The sequence below is a fragment of the Chiloscyllium plagiosum genome, unplaced genomic scaffold (assembly GCF_037043375.1).
Source record: "Chiloscyllium plagiosum isolate Xiang-an unplaced genomic scaffold, Cpla_swu_hap1 HiC_scaffold_8, whole genome shotgun sequence".
NCBI lineage: Eukaryota > Metazoa > Chordata > Chondrichthyes > Orectolobiformes > Hemiscylliidae > Chiloscyllium > Chiloscyllium plagiosum.
In genome coordinates this window covers 99283325-99305059 of record NW_028270146.1, presented here as the reverse complement: position 1 = coordinate 99305059, position 21735 = coordinate 99283325, and the positions used below count along the sequence as shown (strand labels likewise).

At 40.5% G+C, this 21735-nt stretch overlaps 1 protein-coding gene across 1 annotated transcript in view; it reads left to right on the top strand.

Annotated features, from left to right (window-relative positions):
• Positions 1 to 21735, top strand: part of eif2ak4 (eukaryotic translation initiation factor 2 alpha kinase 4) — a 128399-nt gene that overhangs the window by 2393 nt on the left and 104271 nt on the right. Inside the window, exons 3-5 of the mRNA XM_043698267.2 lie at positions 10660 to 10762; positions 14059 to 14232; positions 20037 to 20117. Of these exons, the coding sequence (XP_043554202.1) occupies positions 10660 to 10762; positions 14059 to 14232; positions 20037 to 20117 (358 nt within the window). The remainder of the gene's footprint in view (positions 1 to 10659; positions 10763 to 14058; positions 14233 to 20036; positions 20118 to 21735) is intronic.

Here is a 21735-nt window from a genome sequence, read left to right as displayed (position 1 = left end):
TGGTTGCTGCCTTTAATCTTTAAGAGGCCATTAGGGTATGGAGTCTCCAGCTTTGATCGTATTCTGGCCTGCGATTTCAGTCAGCCGGCGGCCTCCACACTGCGGGCTATGGTGGAGGGGGTTCAGGGTGTGAAGGTAGAGAGAAAGGGAAGTTTGGTGGGGGCAAAATTATCTGTAAGTCGAGAATTGCTGAACCTGGTCCCAGACCAATGTTGGAAAAGCATGTCAGAGGTAGGAATGTGTCAGGGAGTTGACTGACATGGCTTTGCCCAATTTTCTTGTTTCCAATCCCACCTTTCATGGGGTTGGGAAAATACAACCGAAAGGCAAGTGTTCATAGATGTTAGCAAAGGTGAGCTATTCCTTGTGATATGACTTGGACCATTACAGGCTGGGTAAAAGTGCTGATCCAGAAATTTGGGAAGGGATAAGGAAGGTGGTTGGTAAGGAATTAACGGTACTTGCTGATGATTTTAACATGTCAGAAATTGATTAGGAAAATAATATCCTACTTAAAAAGAGTGGAAGTGATCACAAAATTTAATGGAAATTTGGTTTATGACTCTGTTTGTATAAGAATGAGCAAGGAGAGAAATATCTTGCAACGGATCACAAATACCAGGGATATTGAAAGCTCCACTGCAGAGTTGAGGCTTTAACATGACATGAGAACGTTAGGAGAAGTTATAAAAGCCTGAACAAAATAGCTAAATTTCAAGGTGATGGATTTGTGTTTAAGACTTTGTCCAAGTGCCCCATCAAGTTTTGTTGGAGTTGCAAAAGCTTTGATTGACATCAGTGATCTGTGTTAAGAGTTTTCAAAAGAGGAGAGGTATTGCCCAGAATGGTGGAAATTCATATTACATTCCAAGAAATTGTCTCTTAATTTTAATCCGTGTCTGAAGTTACCATCTGTATCAATTTGTCATTTCCATCTCCCACATGCAACTGCGTGTGATCCAAGTTTGTATGTGTACTGTGTGATATCCAGAATCATAGCTGTTCGGGCTTTTACAGCTGGTCTCAACCTGCCTCAAATAAGATATCAAGAGAGAAAATGTACTATTGTGCATTTTTTTGCAATATCCAATTTAAGACTGTCACCACAGTGACTTTGCATCACTTAGAAAGTAAGTAAGTGATTGTGTCTTAAATTGCTCACCACTTAACTTCACGTTGCTGAAATTCAAATTTGTCATTTGTATGGATAGCTGTAAAACATAGTGTTTGTCATTTATGAAAGCAGTTCTATTTAAATGGTAGTTGTCAAAATTATTGTGCTAAAATTAGTCTGATTTAATGAGTACTGTAATCAATGTATGTGATATACACAATGGACAATATGGAAAGCGCTTAAGTTAAAGTTTTTGGAAACAGAGGTATAGCATAGACAAAGGTAGACAACACAGTGTTGTCATTTATGCCATTTGGCCATAAGAAATAGGAACAAGCGTAGGTTGTTCAGCTCCTTGAGGCTGCTCTGCCGTTCAATAGGATCATGGCTAATTCGACACTCCTTATTTCCACTTTCCTGCCCTTTCTCCATAACCTTTGATTCTCCTAACGGTGAAGAATCTGTCCATCTATCTCAGCCTTAAATACATACAAGGAATCACAGCTGACTGTGGTGAGTTCCAAAGACACTCAACCCTCTGAGAAAAGAAAGTCCTCTTCAACCTGGTCTTAAATGGCTGCCCATTGATTCTGAGAGTATGCTGTCTGGCTTTAGACTCTCCCATCAGGTGAAACATCCTCTCAGCATTTACCCTGTCAAACCCTTTAAGAAACCTCTATGTTTCAATGAGATCACCTCTCATTCTTCTAAATTCCAATGAGTAGAGCCCCAATCTGTATAGATTTTGCTCATTTAGACAATCCCTCAACACCAGGTATCATCCTAGTGAACCTTCTGTGAACTGCCTCCAATGAAATGGTAACTTTTCTTAAATAAGGGGACCAAAACTGCTCACAATACTCCAGAGATGGTCTCACCTGCGCTTTTGTACAGTTGCAGTAAGACTTCCCTACCCTTATATACTCCAATACACTTGAAATAAATTTAATTCAATAAGCCTTCCTGATTATTTGCTGCTTCTTCCTCAGGTGACTGACTGTGTGGAGTTTGCACATTCTCTCCCAACAGTCCAAAGATATGCAGGCTAGGTGGATTAGCCATGGGAAATGCAGGGTTACAGGGATAGGAAAGGTGGTGGGTCTGGGTGGGATGCTGTCCGGAGGGTTGGAGTGGAATTGGTGGGCCGAATGGCCTACTTCCACACTGTAGATATTCTATGATTTTGTGCACAAGTAACCCAAGTTCCTTTATGTTGCAGCTTTCTGCAGTTTTTCTCCATTAAGTAATATGTTGTTTTGTTCTCCTCAACAAAATTAACTGGGGAGATACTAATAGATTAAATAATCAGCAAAACATTGGCAAATGGAGAATAATGTGGGAAATTGTGAAGTTGTTGGGGTTTTTTTAGGGAAAACTAAAGAACAGTTCTCCCTAACTGTTTGTAGCCCTCTCATAACTTGGCTTTCCACATATTTTTGTGTCATTGCAAATCTGCAGTACATTTGCTTCCTTCCTCCAAGCCATTAATATATATTGTAAACATTGTGGTCACAGTAGTGATCCTTGTGTAAAACCCACTGGTAACCGGTTATCAACCTGTAAAAGAACCCCTTATCTCCACCCACTGCTTCCTGCCCATTAATCAATTTTCTATTCACTCCAATGTACTACCTCCAATGCCATAAGCTGTTATCTTATGATTTGACCTTTTGTGAGGTATTTTGTTGAACACCTTCTGGAAGTCCACTTACAACCATCAACTGGTTCAACCAGAGGGGATAGTGGGGAGGCCTCCTCAAGAAACGCAAATAAATGATTCAGACATGATTTCCCTTTCATGAAACTGTGCTGACTATTATGGCTATTGGAAAGTGAAACTGGTTCACAAACCTGTTGTTCTGTCAAAAGGTGCAAAAGCCTCTTTGTGGTAAAAGGCAACCTTTTAATTTGCAAATCCAGATCTTTTTGTGTTTTTTTTGTGTGGAGGAAATTTAAAGGTTTGCAGTGCTGTGTCTAGTTTAAAGTTGTTTTATTGTCCGAAGAAAATTGGAACCTGATGCCAGTTCAGAGAGACCTGTTACAATTTGACATTTAATTTCCTTGTCCAAAAGTAACTTCTGTGTTAATTTTTAAAAATATTTGATCACAAATGTGGCTGTCACTGGTAGGCCAGTACTCGTTGTCCATGCCTAATTTGATTTGATTTATTGTTGTCACATGTATTTAAGTACAGTGAAAAGTTTTGTTTTGCATGCAATACAAGCAGATTGTAATAAATAGAAACATACAGATCATAGGGTGCTTAGATAGAACAAAGCATACAAGGTTACGACTGCACAGGAGGTGCACAAAAGTAAGATCAGCATTAGATTTGAGATTAGAAAGGTCCATTCATCAGTCTGTTAACAACAGAAGTTTTTCTTGAACCTGTTGGACCATGTGTTCAGGCTTCTGTATTTTCTGTCTGATGAAAGAAGTTGGAAGAGAGTGGTGGGTGGGAGGGTTTTTTTTTCCCATGGCAACAAGGACTGTAAATGAAAGGTTGGCTTCTGTGATGGTTTGGGCTGTGCACACAACTTTCTGTAGTTTTTTACTGTACTTGGCAGAGCAGTTGCCATACCAAGCAAGTTGTGCCTTTTTGACTGGTAGTCCAACAGATTGTTGGTTATCGTCACTCCTAGGTACTTGACTTTCTCAACCCTCTCCACCTCAGCTCCATTGATCAAACTACGGACGCATTTCTTCCTAAATGCAATGGTCAGTTTTTTTTGTTTTGCAATATTGAGAGAGAGATTTTTATCATTGCACCATGACACCAAACACTCTATCTCCTTCCTATTTTCTGCCTTATTGTTTGATAGTGGCCAATAAAGGTGGTGTTGTCAGCATTACCTTTGATAAGGTGGTGCTGGGGTGCCTTCTTAAACCATAGCAGTCCTTCGCTTGTAGATATGTCCAGCATACTTCCATCCACAGCTATACAATGTTGTCTCTTTGAACTTATCCAAATCTGAATTTCCTCTGCTGTGAAGGGGTTGATATAACCACAGTTCCATAATCTCCAGTAAATACCTATCAAGTTCTTCTATTTTGCCAGCAGGCAGAGAATACCATCTGCCAAATAAATGTATACAAGCAAAGAAGTTTGTGATGTAGATATCGAAAAACACTATGACAAAACAGTGTTCGAAATTTAGTAAATAGAGTCATTACAGGAAAACTGCTTCTTGGCCATGTTTGACAAATAGCTTTTCCAACTAGATTTGTGTACTTCCCTTAGTAGACCTTAAGCAGAAGATGCTGTTGACAGATGACACGTGTTCCACTTCCTCTGTGAAATGTTTTTCCCTTTACTACAGGCCTCCCAATAGCAGCAGGGCGATTGAAGAAAGCATAGGTCGTCAGATTTTGGAAAAGTGTTGGACGTAGTAGGTTTGTTGTAATGGGTGACTTTAACTTTCCCAATATTGATTGGAACCTCCTTCGAGCAGAAGATTTGAATGGAGCTGTTTTTGTAAGGTGTGTTCAGGAGGGTTTCCTAACTCAGTACGTTGACAGGCCGATGAGGGGAGAGACCATTCTAGACTTGGTGCTCGGAAACGAGCCGGGGCAGATCTTGTGTGGGAGAGCATTTTGGTGATAGTGACCACAACTGCCTCACATTCTACATAGCTATGGAGAAGGAGAGGATTAGGCAAAATGGGAGGATATTGAATTGGGGAAGAGGAAACTATGATGCGATTAGACATGAGTTAGGAAGCATGGACTGGGAGCAATTGTTCCATGGTAAAGGCACTATAGACATGTGGAGACTGTTTAAGGAACAGTTGTTGCGTGTGATGAATAAATATGTCCCTCTGAGACAGGCAAGAAGGGGTAAGATAAAGGAACCTTGGATGATGAGAGCGGTGGAGCTTCTCGTCAAAAGGAAGAATGTAGCTTACATAAGGTGGAGGAAGCTAGGGTCAAGCTCAGCTCTAGAAGATTACAGGCAGACGAGAAAGGAGCTCAAAAATGGTCTGAGGAGAGCCAGGAGAGGGCACAAGAAAGGCTTGGCAGAACGGATTAGGGAGAACACAAAGGCACTTTACACTTACGTGAGGAATAAGAGAATGGTCAAAGAAAGAGTAGGGCCGATCAGGGATAGCATAGGGAACTTGTGTGTGGAGTCTGAGGAGGTAGGGGAAGCCCTAAATGAGTTTTTTGTTTCTATCTTTACGAAAGAAACAAACTTTGTAGTGAATGAAACCTTTGAAGAACAGGTGTGCATGCTGGAATGGATAGAGATAGAGGAAGTTGATGTGCTGAAAATTTTGTCAAATACTAAGATTGACAAGTCGCCAGGCCCAGACCAGATTTGTCCTCGGCTGCTTTGGGAAACGAGAAATGCAATTGCTTCGCCACTTGCGAAGATCTTTGCATGCTCGCTCTCCACTGGAGTCGCACCTGAGGACTGGAGAGAGGCAAATGTAATTCTTCTCTTCAAGAAAGGAAATAGGGAAATCCCTGGCAATTACAGACCAGTGAGTCTCACGTCTGTCGTCTGCAAGGTGTTAGATAGGATTTATGACCATCTGGAAGAGCATGGCTTGATTAAATGCAGTCAACACGGCTTTGTGAGGGGCAGGTCATGCCTCACAAACCTTATCGAGTTCTTTGAGGATGTGACTAAAACGTTGATGAGGGTCGAGCTGTGGATGTGGTGTATATGGACTTCAGCAAGGAATTTGATAAGGTAGCCCATGGTAGGCTCATTCAGAAGGTCAGGAGGAATGGGATACAGAGCAACTTAGCTGTCTGGATACAGAATTGGCTGGCCAACAGAAGACAACGAGTCGTAGTAGAAGGAAAATATTCTGCTTGGAAGTCAGTGGTGAGTGATGTTCCACAGGGCTCTGTCCTTGGGCCTCTACTGTTTGTAATTTTTATTAATGACTTGGATGAGGGGATTGAAGGATGGGTCAGCAAGTTTGCAGTCGACACAAAGGTTGGAGGTATCGTTGACAGTATAGAGGGCTGTTGGAGGCTGCAGCGGGACATTGACATGATGCAGAGATGGGCTGAGAGGTGGCAGATGGAGTTCAACCTGGATAAATGCGAGGTGATGCATTTTGGAAGGTCGAATTTGAAAGCCGAGTACAGGATTAAGGATAGGATTCTTGGCAGTGTGGAGGAACAGAGGGATCTTTGTGTGCAGGTACATAGATCCCTTAAAATGGCCACCCAAGTGGACAGAGTTGTTAAGAAAGCAAATGATGTTTTGGCTTTCATTAACAGGGCGATTGAGTTTAAGAGTCGTGAGATTTTGTTGCAGCTCTATAAAACTTTGGTTAGACCGCACTTGGAATACTGTATCCAGTTCTGGTCGTCCGAAAATAGGAAAGATGTGGATGCTTTGGAGAGGGTTCAGCGGAGGTTTACCAGGATGCTGCCTGGACTGGAGGGCTTATCTCATAAAGAGAGGTTGACTGAGCTCGGACTTTTTTCATTGGAGAAAAGGAGGAGGAGAGGGGACCTAATTGAGGTATACAGATAATGAGAGGCATAGATAGAGTCGATAGCCAGAGACTATTTCCCAGGGCAGAAATGGCTAACACGAGGGGTCATAGTTTTAAGCTGGTTGGAGGAAAGTATAGAGGGGATGTCAGAGGCGGGTTCTTTACACAGAGAGTTGTGAGGGCATGGAATGCGTTGCCAGCAGCAGTTGTGGAGGCAAGGACATTGGGGACATTTAAGAGACTACTGGACATGCATATGGTCACAGAATTGTGAGGGTGCATACATGAGGATCAGTGGTCGGCACAACATTGTGGGCTGAAGGGCCTGTTCTGTGCTGTACTGTTCTATGTTCTATGCTCTTATGCTAGAACTAAAGAGCTGCACTCCTCCCACAAAATATCTTATTTATATACAGCATAATAAACAAGTGAACAATGATGCTAATGGTCTGTACACTTGGTAAGCTTGAGATTGCAATGCCCTTCCCCCAATTTCTGCCCATACAGCCCATGTTGATTCAGAAATATAGCTGCCTATTAAGTCACATATACTAACACTTCAAATAACCATCCTAACTGTCAGACTACTTTGTAAATTCTCTCTACGCTGGGCATTCTGGAGTGATGTCCTTTGATTTGTCCGTTGTGTTTCAGGAAGAATGAAATCACCTTGGAGTGGGTACAGCATAGATTCACCAGAATTAATCCAGACTTTGTGTTGAATTATGAGTGCTGGTTTCTAACTTTTATTCTCTACTGATTAGAAGATGATGGGTAATCTAAATGAAGTGTTTAAAATTAGAAATGAATTTATAGTATTTCCTTAGCTGGATGACTAGAACAGCAAGGCATAATTTTGCATTTAGAGGTAAGGTATTTAATACAAAGCATTTTCTACAAAATGATGAAAATGTGAAACTCACTGCAAAAGATTGGATGGTCAGTTAGAATTTTCCAGGCAGGAAGAGAGAAATGTTCTTGGGTAGGAACATAGAGGGATATGGATCAAGGGTGATAAATGGCGTTAAGGAACACATTAGCCATGATTTAATTGTATTTTAAGTGTGCTTGAGGTGCCGAGTAATCTATTTCTGTTCCTATTGATTGTAACCTACACACACACATACACACACACGCAATCTGCTTTGTCCATATTCCCACTCTCGCGCTATACCTTTTACACCAGTCCACATCTGAACTCAACCTATTGGAACAGCACAACGCCTTAATTGTATTTGCAAGTTAGGCTCAAGTCACACTTGTGTCACTTCAACAAAGTTCAGAATGGCTACTGCCTTCATGTGTCAAATCCCACTGGAATGTTGTACACCCAGATAAAGTAACATGTATATATTTTTGACTCTTAATGACTGCCAGGGTTGCTGCTGGCACTTTAATCCTTTATTCATGTTTACTTTTCTTTCTTGTGACCTCTGCATATAATTTGTGTATTCACATACTGATGCGGTTTTGTGTTGCATTTTTTGGTGGTGTTGTCTATGAGTCCAGCTCATGTTGGGTCAGCAAGTCTATTTAGTGAGAGGCTGAACCATAAACATGCAAAATTGATTGACTCCAACTTGTCATGCCTCACTGGAGTAGTGCACCAGGAATCGAGCCTCACTATTCCTGGAGTTGTCACAGAAGTTAAAGATTGTTAGAAAGCAGAATTCCCCCATTTACCTGTTTTTAAGACCCAGTTTGACAGAAAGCACAGACTAGGTTTCTGTATGTAAGAACAATCATTATTTATTACAAATCAATAAATTCTAATTGCAGTTAAACAATTACAAACTGTTGACGTCTAACGCGCCTCATTAAAACTTCAACCTGTCCTACAAACATAGACACAGAGGTGGTGGGGGGGGGAATACACATGGATGTCATGAGTAGAGTGAAATACTGGGAAGGCAGTCCAACGATCATTATCCACAGGGTTTGCTGACTTGATTCTCATACTGACCAGAATGCCACTTTAAAAGCTATCTTCTTTAGAAAGGCCGTACAGTTAGCAGGTCAAGCAGCAGTTTTTATGAAGACAATCAATTTGAATCAGGCCCTTAGATACCAGAAACTTACTAGATTAAAATCTGATAGTTTCAACAACATAGGACCAATCCTATTGTAAGAAATATTGATATATCATCAAGGGTACAAAAGAAGGAGGCAGTTGGACAAAGATCCGAGAGCTAACTGCCATCTGTCAGAGCTAAGTGCCCTTAGCTCTCTCTCTTGAGAGAAATTGGTTCTCACAGTCATCTATGTTATAGAAAAAACACCATTTAAATTTCTGACAGAAGAATGATGAAGAAGGCATTTCTGATAGAAGAATCAGCGGAAAACGCATTCCTCCATTGGAAGACGCACAGAACATTCTGGAAGACACGTAACTTGTGTAATTTCGAGAGACTGAATTCTGTTTTTTTTTGTTATATGAGTGGGACTTGTGTTTATTGGAACAGCACACCATTAGAATCCTGTTTTATTCGGGAATAGTTAGTAGTTAGAAGGGATTTATTCGGTTCGTTAATAGTTTAGTTAATTTTTTCACTGCTGGAGTTAAATAAATTGTCACTTGTTAATTTTAAAGTGAGTGTCAGGGATTTACTTTATTTAACCATTAGACATTGCTGAAAGACTGGTTACACCTTTCTCGCACACTTTTTACAGAATATTGGGCAAAATGCTCCCCTTTGGGTCTTTAGTTCTCAGACGGGGGCCAACCTCCGCTTTATAACATATCTTTTCAGATCATATTGCTTCTTTCAAACATTCACTCCCCCAAAGTTACACAAAGAACTGCAGATGGTGGCGATCTGAAATGAAAACAGGAATTGCTGGTACAACTCAGCAGGTCTGGAAGCATTTTTTCTTATTCATTCATAGGATGAAGGTGTCGCTGGTTGGGCCAGCATTTATTGCCCATCCCAAAGGGCAGTTAACCAATTGCTGTGGTTCTGGAGTCCAAACGTAATCCAGATTAGGTGATGATGGCCGTTTCATGCCCTAAAGGACATTAATAAACCAGATAGATTTTTCCTACAGTCGACAATGGTTTCATGGTAATCATGAGACTCTTAATTCCAGATTCTTATTGAATACAAATGCCCACAATCTGCTGTGGCAGGATTCGAACCTGGGTCCCCAGAATGTTACCTGGATCTCTGGATTGACGGTCCAGTGCTAATAGCACTAGGCCATAGCCTCCCCAAGCAGAAAGTATCTCCCCACCGATGCTGCCAGATCTGCTGAGTTTTGCCAGCAATTTCTGTTTTTGGTTCACTCCCCCAAGTTGCTTTACTACCTGGGAGCCAATTACATAACTGTTGGCAGGCAGAAAGCTTTTGTCATCGATAATTGGTTTCGAGTTCATAGATAAATCAGGAACTTGTTGCCAGCCAAAGCTCCATTGAAATACACCTCTTGGCTCCAGCCCATCTGAAACTAGGCTTCTACTACTGGTTGAACAAGCAACTGTGTAAACAATACTTATAATAAATTTCAGGTTGCTTCCTTTTAATTGGCGCAGGAATCCTTCAACAATCCTTGGTTTTTAAAATAGTTCCTTTCTCATTTCAGTGCGCAGTCAAAAGTACAGAAAACTAAGATGATGTGGTTATTATAAACTCTTAACCCTCAACTTACAACTCCTTCAGCCTCAAGTTCTGTTCTCAGGCTGATGTAAAGCTGGAGTTGAAAGCAAAATTTTATTGGGCTCTCATCCTGAGGTTTAGTGTGTTCGCACGTCTAAGCGTGAATGGTTTGGATCAAATGCAGTGCTCACGACTGAGTGGTCTGCTCTCAGCATCTGATGGCTTAAGTATAAAATTTAACTGCCTCAGCACTGTAACAGCAAGTGTTGAGTACTTCCTCATTGGATAAACTCCAGTAATCAATAAAGTCTTCAGTCAAGGGGAAGAGATAAAACTGGTAAGAAAAGTACTCTTAATTCGCAAGCTCAGTGATAGTGAGATTTTGACGTGTGCTTTGCACTGGGTTGATGAAATGCATCATTGTTGGCTGAAGCTTTATGCACAATATCCTGACTGATCTTGTATTTATGCTACTTCACTGTCGTTCCCACAGACCTCCAGAAATTGAGCTAAAGAGAACAAAAGGCCTGTCTAATGAGAAGCGCAACCGGTTGCATGCAGAGCTGGTGAAGCTCGCTAAAGATCATTGTGGAGAGGTATGGAAATGAGAGTCTGTGTGTAAGAGTCAAGAGTTTAATGTAATCTGAGCCCAATATCACAGCGTAATGTTTGCTTTTTATATTATGCACTTGGTGCCCTACTGTCTTAAGAATCACAAGTGTTGTATCATATTTGTCCTATATAAGTGCTTAAAGGCTTTGCTTCAGTAAATAAAGAAAGGTAATGTCCTGTTAATCTATAATCTACAGTTGCATTACATAGCTAAATCTTCTTTTGTACTAGCCCAACATGCATAGATCCATTTTTCAAGAGGGCTAACATAATTGGTGATGATGATTGTAAATGTTTCCCAGTACTGCAGTATGTGGCAGATCTTAGGGCATTTTGACTTTCCATGCTTTCCTTGGAAAAAGTACTCAATATTTGTGTGGAGGTTTGTTTTACATGGTTAACTCAGTTAATCAAGGGAAATTTAAAATACTTTACAATTATTGGATCGTGCTTTGCTTATTTTGTGGAACTCCCAGGTATAGTGACTCCTTTCCCTTTTGACATTGGAAGGTGAAGATGGCATGTGGTTAATCTCCCTACACCAACCACAGGAGGCAATAGGTATGTAGGGTTAACTTATTCAAACAATTTCAGACTTAGGCTGTCTAAGCAGAACTCTGTCTGATACATACAGAAAACCTTCGATATTTATACCCCTGTGATTATGTATGCTTACATTTCATTCTTGTGCAATAAACAGAAATCTTCCATCCTAGGTCTTTCTCTTATCCTATCGATAAGAGTTTGGATCTAGTCTATTCCAAATTCTGATACAGGCCTTAGGCTGTACAGAGCTCCTGTCCAGTTGTTAGGTTCTCTTTCTTGAGATTCTTACACACTTGATGCAACTGCAACATGGCAACTTCTGTGAACAGCCAAAATATATTAAGCAAGTCCAAGCTTTTGGAGGAACCCTTAACACTCTCTGCAGTGCTTGTGAAGTGTGTCAAGAGATCTCTGAACAATGGGATCAGTCCTCCCTTTAATACAGAATTTTACATCCGAGCCAGTAATGCCCACAAGACAACCCCCAGCCGCTCCCCCATAGTCACATGCCACTCAAGACACCATGATGTGATTTGATTATTTCCAGAAACCATATGATATAGATCAGAACTTAATGAGGAGATCTGGTGTAAATCGTTCTTTTAACTGCAGGGTGTGGTCAGAATTTTAACTGCAATACTCTTATTGATTCTGAAAAGCAGGAGATGGCAGTGTAAATTTACTCTGAATAGCAGGTGATGACAATGTAAATTGATTTTGAATAGTAGGCGATGGCAATGTAAATTTTTTTTACATTCAACCTGCAAGACAGAAAAACGTACCACCCTATCCCTGGGACTTTAAATTTCTTGAAGGTCAGCAGACCAAATTAATCCCTTAGTGTCTCACTGTCATTTCTGCTAATGTGGATCCTTAGGATGGTTGAGGTTCATACCTGCAGCTAGTGAAAAAAAGGTGTAGTTGTCATAGTCAATAGAGAAATGGAGAGACAACAGGTAGTGAATTTAACCTCAGGTGAGGTTCAGATGACAGGACCTTCATGGTAACCTCAGACAGTGCAAGAATGAAACTTGTGCTGTTCACATCAAATCAGCCATCCAGATAACTAGATAGTAGGACGTAGTAATCCTTTTTCTATAAAAACTTATTTAATTCCTACAATCGTGGCAAATAGTCAGCCCCTAGGTTGTATCTGATAAATTCAAACTTGTTCTTCTTCCCAATCTTGTAATTCCTAATGTGTAACTAAGTGCTTTATGTCTTCAGGTAAAATAATAATCACAGGCAACGTTAAACAGAGGGAAGTTGGAATAATTTTTTCTTTCATCACTTAACTCCTTGCAAAGTGTTGACTGGTGCTGAGGTACAAGTTTGAAAGCAGGAAGGACTGAAGAACCTGTTGCTTTCAAATGGAAATTTGTTTTATGCAGAAGCTCACTATATGCCCTGTGGACCATTTAATTGGACATAACCTCATAGCTGAGTGCCTTTCTGTCCAAAAAATGTGCGTTTTTGCTTTTCTGCCAGGTGTCACAGGCAAGCAGTCCAGTAACTCGACCAGTTTCCTTCCTTTAATTTGTGGAGTTAAGACAAAAGCTTCAGTTGTAATCCTGCCCAAGATTGGTTACCTCAACTCAATCCAGAGATTGAGCAAAGCATAGGTGGACTGGTGTTAGGGCCTAAGTTATTCACATTCGTTATTAATAACTTAGATAATGAAATTGAAAGTCATATGACCAAATTTGCTAATGGCACAAACTTAGGTGGCATTGTAGACGGTGTAGATGATAGGGTAAAGTTACAAAGGGATATTGATAGTCTAGTTGAATGGGTAAAACTGTGCTCGATGGAATTCAGTGTAAGCCAGTGTAATATTTTCCATTTTGGACCAAAAAATAGATAGATCAGAGTGTTTTCTAAGTGATATGAAGTTCACTATAGTGGATGCCCAAAGAGAGTTGGGGTTTCAGGTGCATAGATCTTTAAAATGCCATGGACAAGTGCAGAAAGTAATCAAGATGGTGAATGAATGCTATTTTTTTGATATCTAGTGGACTGGAGTATAAGGATGCAGAAGTTGTACTACAGTTATACATAACCCTGGTTATATTCTGCTGTGAGCAGATTTGGGCACCACAGCTGAGGAAGGATATATTGGTCTTGGAGGGAGTACAGCGTAGGTTAACTGGAATGATACCTGAGCTTTGAGGTTGTGGCATGCAGAGAAATTACACAAATTAGGCATGTTTTCTCTATAATTCAGAAAGTTAAGGGGCTATTGATCAAAGTTGTCCCGATACCACCAGGGGCAGACTGAGTAGATAAAGATAAACATTTTCCAGTGGTTGGGGGTTTTCAAACTGGGGAGCATAGTCTGAAAATTAGGGCCAGAGCATTCAGAAGAGATGTTAGGAAACACTTATATTCACAGAGCGCAGTAGAGGTTTGGAACTCTCTTCCACAAATAGCAGTTGATGCTAGATCAGTTGTTAATTTTAAATCTAAGATAGATATATTTTTGTTTAACAAAGATATTAAAGTATATGAATGAAAGGCTGTTATAAATGGAGTTCGGCCACTGATCAGTTACAATCTTATTGAATGGCAGAACAGCCTCTGGTCTGAATGCCCTACTCCTGTTCCTGTTTCGAAGACATTTGGCCTCTGTAGGACATAACTCTTCTTAATGACTGTATAGACGTGTCTCACAGTTGCTCTTCCTGAGGGATGAAATGTTAGTTGTAACCCTGTGTAATGGTGTTTCACTTGGTAGGTGATGATATTCGTCTTGGCTGATCATGTGCAGGCGTTTCTCAGTGAAAACAACATTCCTCCCTCCAAATCCTTCTATGAGGAAATGCTGAAGAACCAACAGGAGCAACAGCAGCGACTTGCACAGGAGGAACAGCGCAGGATAGAACAGAAGAAGAAGCAAGATGAAAAAATGGTATGTGTTGCATGATCCTTTGCGTTTTCTTTTCCTGCTTGTAGTAATTTTCCATTACTGTAATCATTATACGTTACTTCTATTGTAGGTACTTTTTTTAATCAACCTGTTCCGAGATACCATAGAGTCATACAGCATGGAAACAGACTCTTTGGTCTAACTAGTCCGTGCCGACCACGTTTCCAAACTCAACTAGTCCCACCTGCCTGTGTTTGACCCATATCCCTCTAAACCTTTCCTCTTCATGTACTTGTCCAAATGTCTTTTCAATATTGTAACTGTACCTATATCCACCACTTCCTGTGGCAGTTCATATGAACCATTCTCTGAGTAAAAAAAAGATTGCCCCTCATGTCTTTTTTAAAACTTTCTCCTCTCACCTCGTTAATAAACACCCAAGTTTTGAACTCTCCCACCTTAGGGAAAAGACCTTTGCTATTCACTTTATTTATGCCGCTCATGACTTTATAAACTTCTATAATATCACCCCTTAACCTCCTACACTCCAGTGAAACAAGTCCTAGCCTATGCAGGTTATTTTTATAACTCAAACCCTCCATTTCTGCAACAACCTGGTAAATCTTCTCTGAACCTTCTCCAATCTAATAATATCCTTCCTATAGTAGGGTGACCAGAACTGCACATAGTACTCTAGAAGAGGCCTCATCAGCAACTTGTACAACCTCAACATGACATCTCAACGCCTATACTCAAAGGTTCGAGCAGTAAAGGCAAGTGAGCTAAGCGCCTTCTTAACCACCCTGTCTACTTGTGTTGCAAATTTCAAAGAATTATGTACCTTAACTTCCTAGGTCTCTCTGTGTGTCAACACTACCCAGGGCCATACCATTAATTATATAAGTCCTGCTCTTGTTTGTTTACCAAAATGCAATACCACGCATTTATCCAAATTAAACTCCAACGGCCAGTCCTCAGCCCATTGTACCGCCTTCCCTTGCTGCTTCCTGATATCCCTCCCCATTCCTCCTTTTCAGAATTTAGAAAGTTTAGAAAATGTAAATAAACTTACAGCACAGAAGTCTGAGGCCAAGAAATGAGTCACCCATCCCATCCCATTTTCCAGCACTTTGTGAAATTTGAGGTTCAGATTCAGACACTTTGAGTTCTTGACTTTACCCCCATTTGGGTGACCTTTTTTTCCTTTTTTTTGCCTTGAATCCAGAATCACTTTAGTTCTATGTCCCCTAGTAACTGACCTCTGTGCTAAGGAAAATTGATTCTTTCCATCCAGTCTGTTCGTGCCACTTACCACCTTCTATGCTTCAGTCAAATCTCCCCTCAGCCTACTGTTCCAGAGAATAACCTCAGCCATCCACTCTTTCCTCATACTCCAATGTTCTGGTCCTAAAAACATTCCTGTAAAACTCCTCTTTCCTCCGCTCTACTGCAGTTATAGATGCATTTTCTTGCCATCAATCTGTTCAGAGATATTATGACACACCTCTGGAACCCAGGTCTTGAACATGGGTCTTCTGGGTCAAAGGTAGGGACACCATCACTGCACCACAAGAGACCCACTACTTCTATTTTGTGTCTTGACTAATAAAGCAAAGTATTCCATGTCTCCACTTCGCCACCTTCTTGACCTGTCCTCCCACCTGAATATTGCTCTTCGAAGTCTCTCACTTCCTTTGCACCTTTAATTATCCCATTTATTGTGTACACCTTGGCCTTGTTTTCCCTCCCCAAATACATCACCTCACACTTCTCCGGGTTGATTTACATTTAATACTTTTGTGTTTCTAATCCACCTGACCATTCAGGATAGAGCCCTGACTTTGTGGCAACCCTTCCACACCATAAATATACACTCCTTTCACCACTGGGACATAATGTTTGCACAATCCATAAGATGCATTGCAGTAATTCACTGAGGCTCTTTCAAGCCTGCAAACCTTACTATCCTGGAGGACAAGGGCAGCAGGTGCCTGGGAGAACCACCACCTGCCTGTTTACCTCCAAGCCACATACCATTCTGACTTGGAAATATATCTCTGTTCCTTCACTGTCACTAGACCAAAATTTCTAACAGTGTGGTTTTATAAACAGCCTGTACAGTGATTCACTGCTTTCTTGAAGGTAATTAAGGATGGGCAATAAATGCTGATGCTTCCAGTGATGCCCACATCTTGTGAACAAATGGGAAAAAAAATACAAATGGCAGACGTTCTGTAGATCTTGTGGTTATTGAAGGTGGAAGTGGTACACTGGCTGGAACAGCATTGATGTGGAGGTGTTGGACTAGTGTGGACAAGGTCAGAAGTCGCACAACACCAGATTATATCCAACAGACTTATTTGAAATCACAAGCTTTTGGAACGCTGCTCCTTCGTCAGGTGAAGTGGAGGTAAGCACATAGGCACAGAATTTATAGGCGGAGAGATCAAAGGATCATACAAGTGGTGTGAGTGGAGTGTCGACAGGCTGAATAACAAGTGATGAATAATAGCCTGTCGACATTCCACTTGACTCACACCATTTGTACTGTACTTTCAATTGCATCTCCTACTGTTGAGAAACAACAGGATCTTATTGTTACAGGTAACAGGTCTACATTTTAAAGCCTTAATTTATGTCCAAATAGCTACATAGCTGTTGGACAGGGAAACAGACCAAAAAAGGTGTGATCCAAGTATTTAAACCTTTGCTTGAGCGGCATGTTGAATGAAGCCACTTTTTTCAGCATTACCCAGACACTGTTTCCTCTATCACAACCCGAACCATTTTGCCACAACCCCTTCCCTCCCACAGCACTTTCTGTGCATGCATAGGACGTCTAACACCTGTCCCTTTTATTGCCTTATTTCCCACTCTCCAGAGCCCCTGATGTTATTGCCAGGTGAAGCAATGAATTATTGATGCTTGTTTTAAAATGATTCTTTGATGAGATGTGAGTGCCCTTGGCAAAGCCAGTGCTTTTTGCCCATCCTTAACTGTCCTTGAACAGACTGGTTTACTGGACCAAGGGCAGTCCAGAGTCAACCACAATACTGTGCATCTGGAATTGTATCTTGGAAGAGGTTAATGAACCAGATGGCTTTTTACTATAAATGGTAGTTTCAAAGCTACCATGATTGAAACTATCTTTTCTAACAGATTTATTGATTAAATTTAAATTCCTTTGGCTGCAGTCATGATATTTGAACCTATGTCCTCAGAGGTTTAGCCTGGGCCTCTCGATTACTAATTCAGTGACATTGCTACCATGCCACTGTCTTCCTTCATCGTATTATACCTTATTTGTTGCTCACAACGTGCGCCTGTCTGTACTGGATACACCAAATGCAGATTGGATGATCACTTTGGAACAGCTCCATTTAGTTCACAAGCATGACACGAGCTTTTGTCTGCTTGTCATTTCCATTCTTTGCTCCATTCCTAGTCTGATCTTTGTCCTTGGCTTCCGAATGAAAATCTGCAGAAGTTTGAAGATCAGCGCTCACATCTTTTGATTATGGTACTTTACAGTCTTCTAGACTCAACAGAGTAATTTCAGATTGTAACTGCTCCCTTTTTGTTGTTTATGGACGTTAGTTGCTAGTAATGATTCTGGTTTTGTTAATTTCAGCTCTTGCAGATCTATCTTTTGATCATTTTACTGTTCTATGGTGGCTCTCCTTTACCTTATGCCATTAACCCATTTGTCATTGAATCCTTTGTATTTGATGAGAAAAATTTCAGAACATTAAGGGAACATTATCAGTTTTACTAGCTAGTAAAAATATCTCAGAATAGAATGCTGAGGGGTGACCTTACATTTATAAAATCATGAGGGGCATGGATAGGGTGAATAGCCAAGGTATTTTTCCAAGGGTAGGGTAGGGTTGGGGAGTCCAAAACTAGAGAGCATAGGTGTAATGTGAGAGGGGAAACATATAAATAGGACCTAAAGTGCAAACTTTTTCATGCAGAAGGTGATGCACATATTGAATGAGCTGTCACAGGAAGTGATGAAGGCAGGTACAATTCCAGCGTTTAAAAGGCATCTGGATGGGTACATGAATAGAAAAGGTTGAGAGGGATATGGGCTGTATGCTGGCAAATGGGACTAGATTAATTTAAGATACCTGGTCAGCATGGATGAGCTGGACCAAAGGGTCTGTTTTCATGCTGTACAACTCTATGACTCTTATAGTAACGTTAAAGTCTTGAATCTATGCGGTAATGACATTTTTAATGAATGTGTCGAATACTGTCTGTCTCACCAAAAAATGTTCAAAAATGTTGCCTCAAACTGAGTGTAGTTTGTTGTCATGACAAAGTACTCGCTTTGATTTAAGCCCCTGTAAACTATTTTAAAATTCAAGCCTTAAAATGGCGACTGATAAGAAGAAATGTCAGTGTGAGTACCACAGTACATTTTCAAGTGATTGCAATGTGTTGTGTATAGAGATTGATGGGCTGGAGTAAGTTATTTGTGATCTATAATTTCTTCCAATGTTTTAGTCACTAATTGAAAAAGAAATCTGCGCAATATAATTTCTGATTTCAGTTTTAAACATTTAGGCTCGCCTTTATTGTTTTCATCAGTGAATATCTGAAACTATGGTTCTTAAAATGAATTTTGAAAATCTATGCCATACTTCCATTTGCTTGTCTAATGAGTTGATAATCTCCTCCTGTAAAGATTCGCCTTAAGTCTGGAAAACTTAAGTTCCCAGATGTTTTGGGTGGTATTGCTAAAGTTTAGTCCGTTACAACGTTGATGAGCTTCCCAATCCTTGACCTCAGGGCCACACTCATTCGCTGGGAATTATCTGTGACAGCTAGTCTTGTATAGTGGAACTACGAAATTGTATAGCATACAGAAATGCTATTTAATCTGTCATTTCTGTGCCGGCTTTCTGAAAGAGCTATTGATTTGTGCCACTTCCTAGATATTTATTCTGAAGTGATTTCCTTTTTAAGCAGAAATGCAATTTCCTTTTGAAAGTTACTGCTGAACCTGCTTTCACCAACTTTTAAATTTATCATACCTTCCTAACTAAGGGAAGGGATCTTCTCATAACTCTCATGCCTTCCCTGTGGCTTTTTTTGGCAAACATTATAAACTTCTGTTTCCTGGTTTTGAATTCGTAAGTAGAAATTCTTTATATTTACAGGTTGTTCTGCTGTAATGCACGTTTTGTTAACAGGAATTCACTGAAACGTGTTTGACAAATTGGGGACATTGTCTCTAAAGCGCGAACTTTTAAAAAGTGTGTTGACTGTAATGCGATTACATTGCCAATACTTTAAGCGCTGTTTCTAAAGCATGATTTTTCTAAAATGCAGGGTTGCTCAAGAATGCAAACATCGCATTATAGGAGAACTACCTGTGTTAGCTCCATAAAAATACTTCTTGATTTTTGAACACCTATATTGATTCTCCTCCTAAGCTTTGCTATTGTAGTAAGACAATCCCAGCTTCTCCAGTCTGGCAGATAACAGACTTTACATCCTGCATTCTCGTAAATCATTCTGCACACCATCTTGATATAGTTTGAAAAGTGTGGCACCACAGATTGACCAAAGTACTTAGCTAAGTAGTAATCACCAATTTATGAAGATTCACTGCAACTTCCTTTTGTATTCCAAGCTTTATCTAGAGATGTAACAGCTTTAAAACAATATTTTTCAGTTTTGTTAAAAGGTCACTTGAAATGTTAACTCTGCTTCCATTTTCACAGATACTGCCTGACCTGGATGTTGTGTTCATATTTTTAACCATCCAGTTCACTCGTGTGATTTTTAAAAAAAAAATTAAGACAAAAGTAATAATGTTGTTCAACTTATTTTTTTAGCAACGTGAAATCCTTGAAGAAATTCAGAGATTAGAAGAGGAAAAGAGAGATGCAAAGAAACTAACTCAGTTGGCCAAACAGGTATGTGGGGATACATTATTTTCAAGATTCTGGCTTCTGAGGGATGGTTGCTAAATTCCTAATTCAACGAATACAGATTCAGACAATGGTAGATGATCTAGATTGCAATGGTATAATGCTGAAATCCAGATAAATACGGCTTCTTTAGATATTACTTTAGTAGGTAGGCTAGCAATGTCAAACAAACACATGGATTCAGCATTACCATCAAGTCCTGTGTGCTCTCATCACCTTTGTGGATAACCTGTGGATAACTTGTTATGAGACAAAAAAAACTGCAGATGCTGGAATCCAAAGTAGACCGGTACGCAGCAAGCCAGGCAGCATCAGGAGGTGGAAAAGTCGATGTTTTGTATGTAACCCTCCTTCAGGACTGAGGGTGGGTGTAGGGGGAGCTGCAGATAAAAAGGGTAGCTGGGGGGGGGGGGGAGGGGGGGGGGTGAAGTGAGGATAGGTGAAGACAGGTAGAGGGTACGACCTGGTTGGTCAGTGGGAGGAATGAATCTGGTAGGTGGCTGGGAGGAGTGGAAGAGAGGGGGAGTGGCTGGGAAGGGAGGTTATTTGAACTTGTTATGGCAACTCACGTGACCATTTGGTCACTGGATGTTGCACAGAACCAGTCACAGATAAAGTGGGGAGTTAAGTGACATTGTCTTTATGTGTCCTTTGAAACCAATAACTCCTCTGTAAAATAAATCCTGCATGGAATTCACCTATCTGCCCCAAAAAGTAAGTAATAACAAAAATCAACACCTGTGTATCTGCAATTTTTAACTTATTTTTAACCTATGTGTAAGTGAGCTCTACACTCACGAGTTTCATCATTCGCAGGGGTTCTCAAAATGGAACGCTCATGGTATGGAGGAATGACTGTGTATATATGGGTGCTTTGAATCATGAGGACTAATCATATTTTGCACACCTCCAAGCATATTATTAGAAACATAGAAAATGCAAAATAGTGAAATGGAAAATAGTAGGTTTCATCAAACCTGCTCCTTCATTCAATATGATCTTGGCTGATCCTCTGTTTCAATGCATACTCTGACTCTCTACTCAATCCCTTTGATATCTTTAGTGCCTAGAAATCTATCTGTATGATTTTTAAATATATTCAGTAACTTGGCCTCCACTGCCACGTGTGGAAAGCAATTCCGCAAAGTCACTACCTTCTGAGTGAAGAAATGTCTTCTCATTTCAGTCCTAAATGGTGTACTTTGCAACCTGAAACTGTGATCTCTTGTTGTAAACACCACGCTCCTTCACCTGAACACTATTTGTGTACCCAGTCTCTCCTTGTTAGAATTTTGAAATCTCCTCTCATTTTTCTGAATTCCAGTGAGTAAATCTTTGCTTGCATGATAAACTGCCATCCCACGTACCAGCCTAGTGCACATTTGCTGTGCTTCCTCAGTGGCAAGTATATCCTTTCTGAGGTAAGGATACCAAAACCGCACCAGTTGTACAGCTACAGTGAGGCAACCTTGCTCCTGTATTGAAATCCCCTTGCAATGAAGACTAACATTCCATTTGGTTTTCAAACAGCTGCATGCTTGTTTTCAGCGGTTGGTGTGCAAGGATTCCCAGGTCCCTTTGCACATCAATGTTTCCATATCTT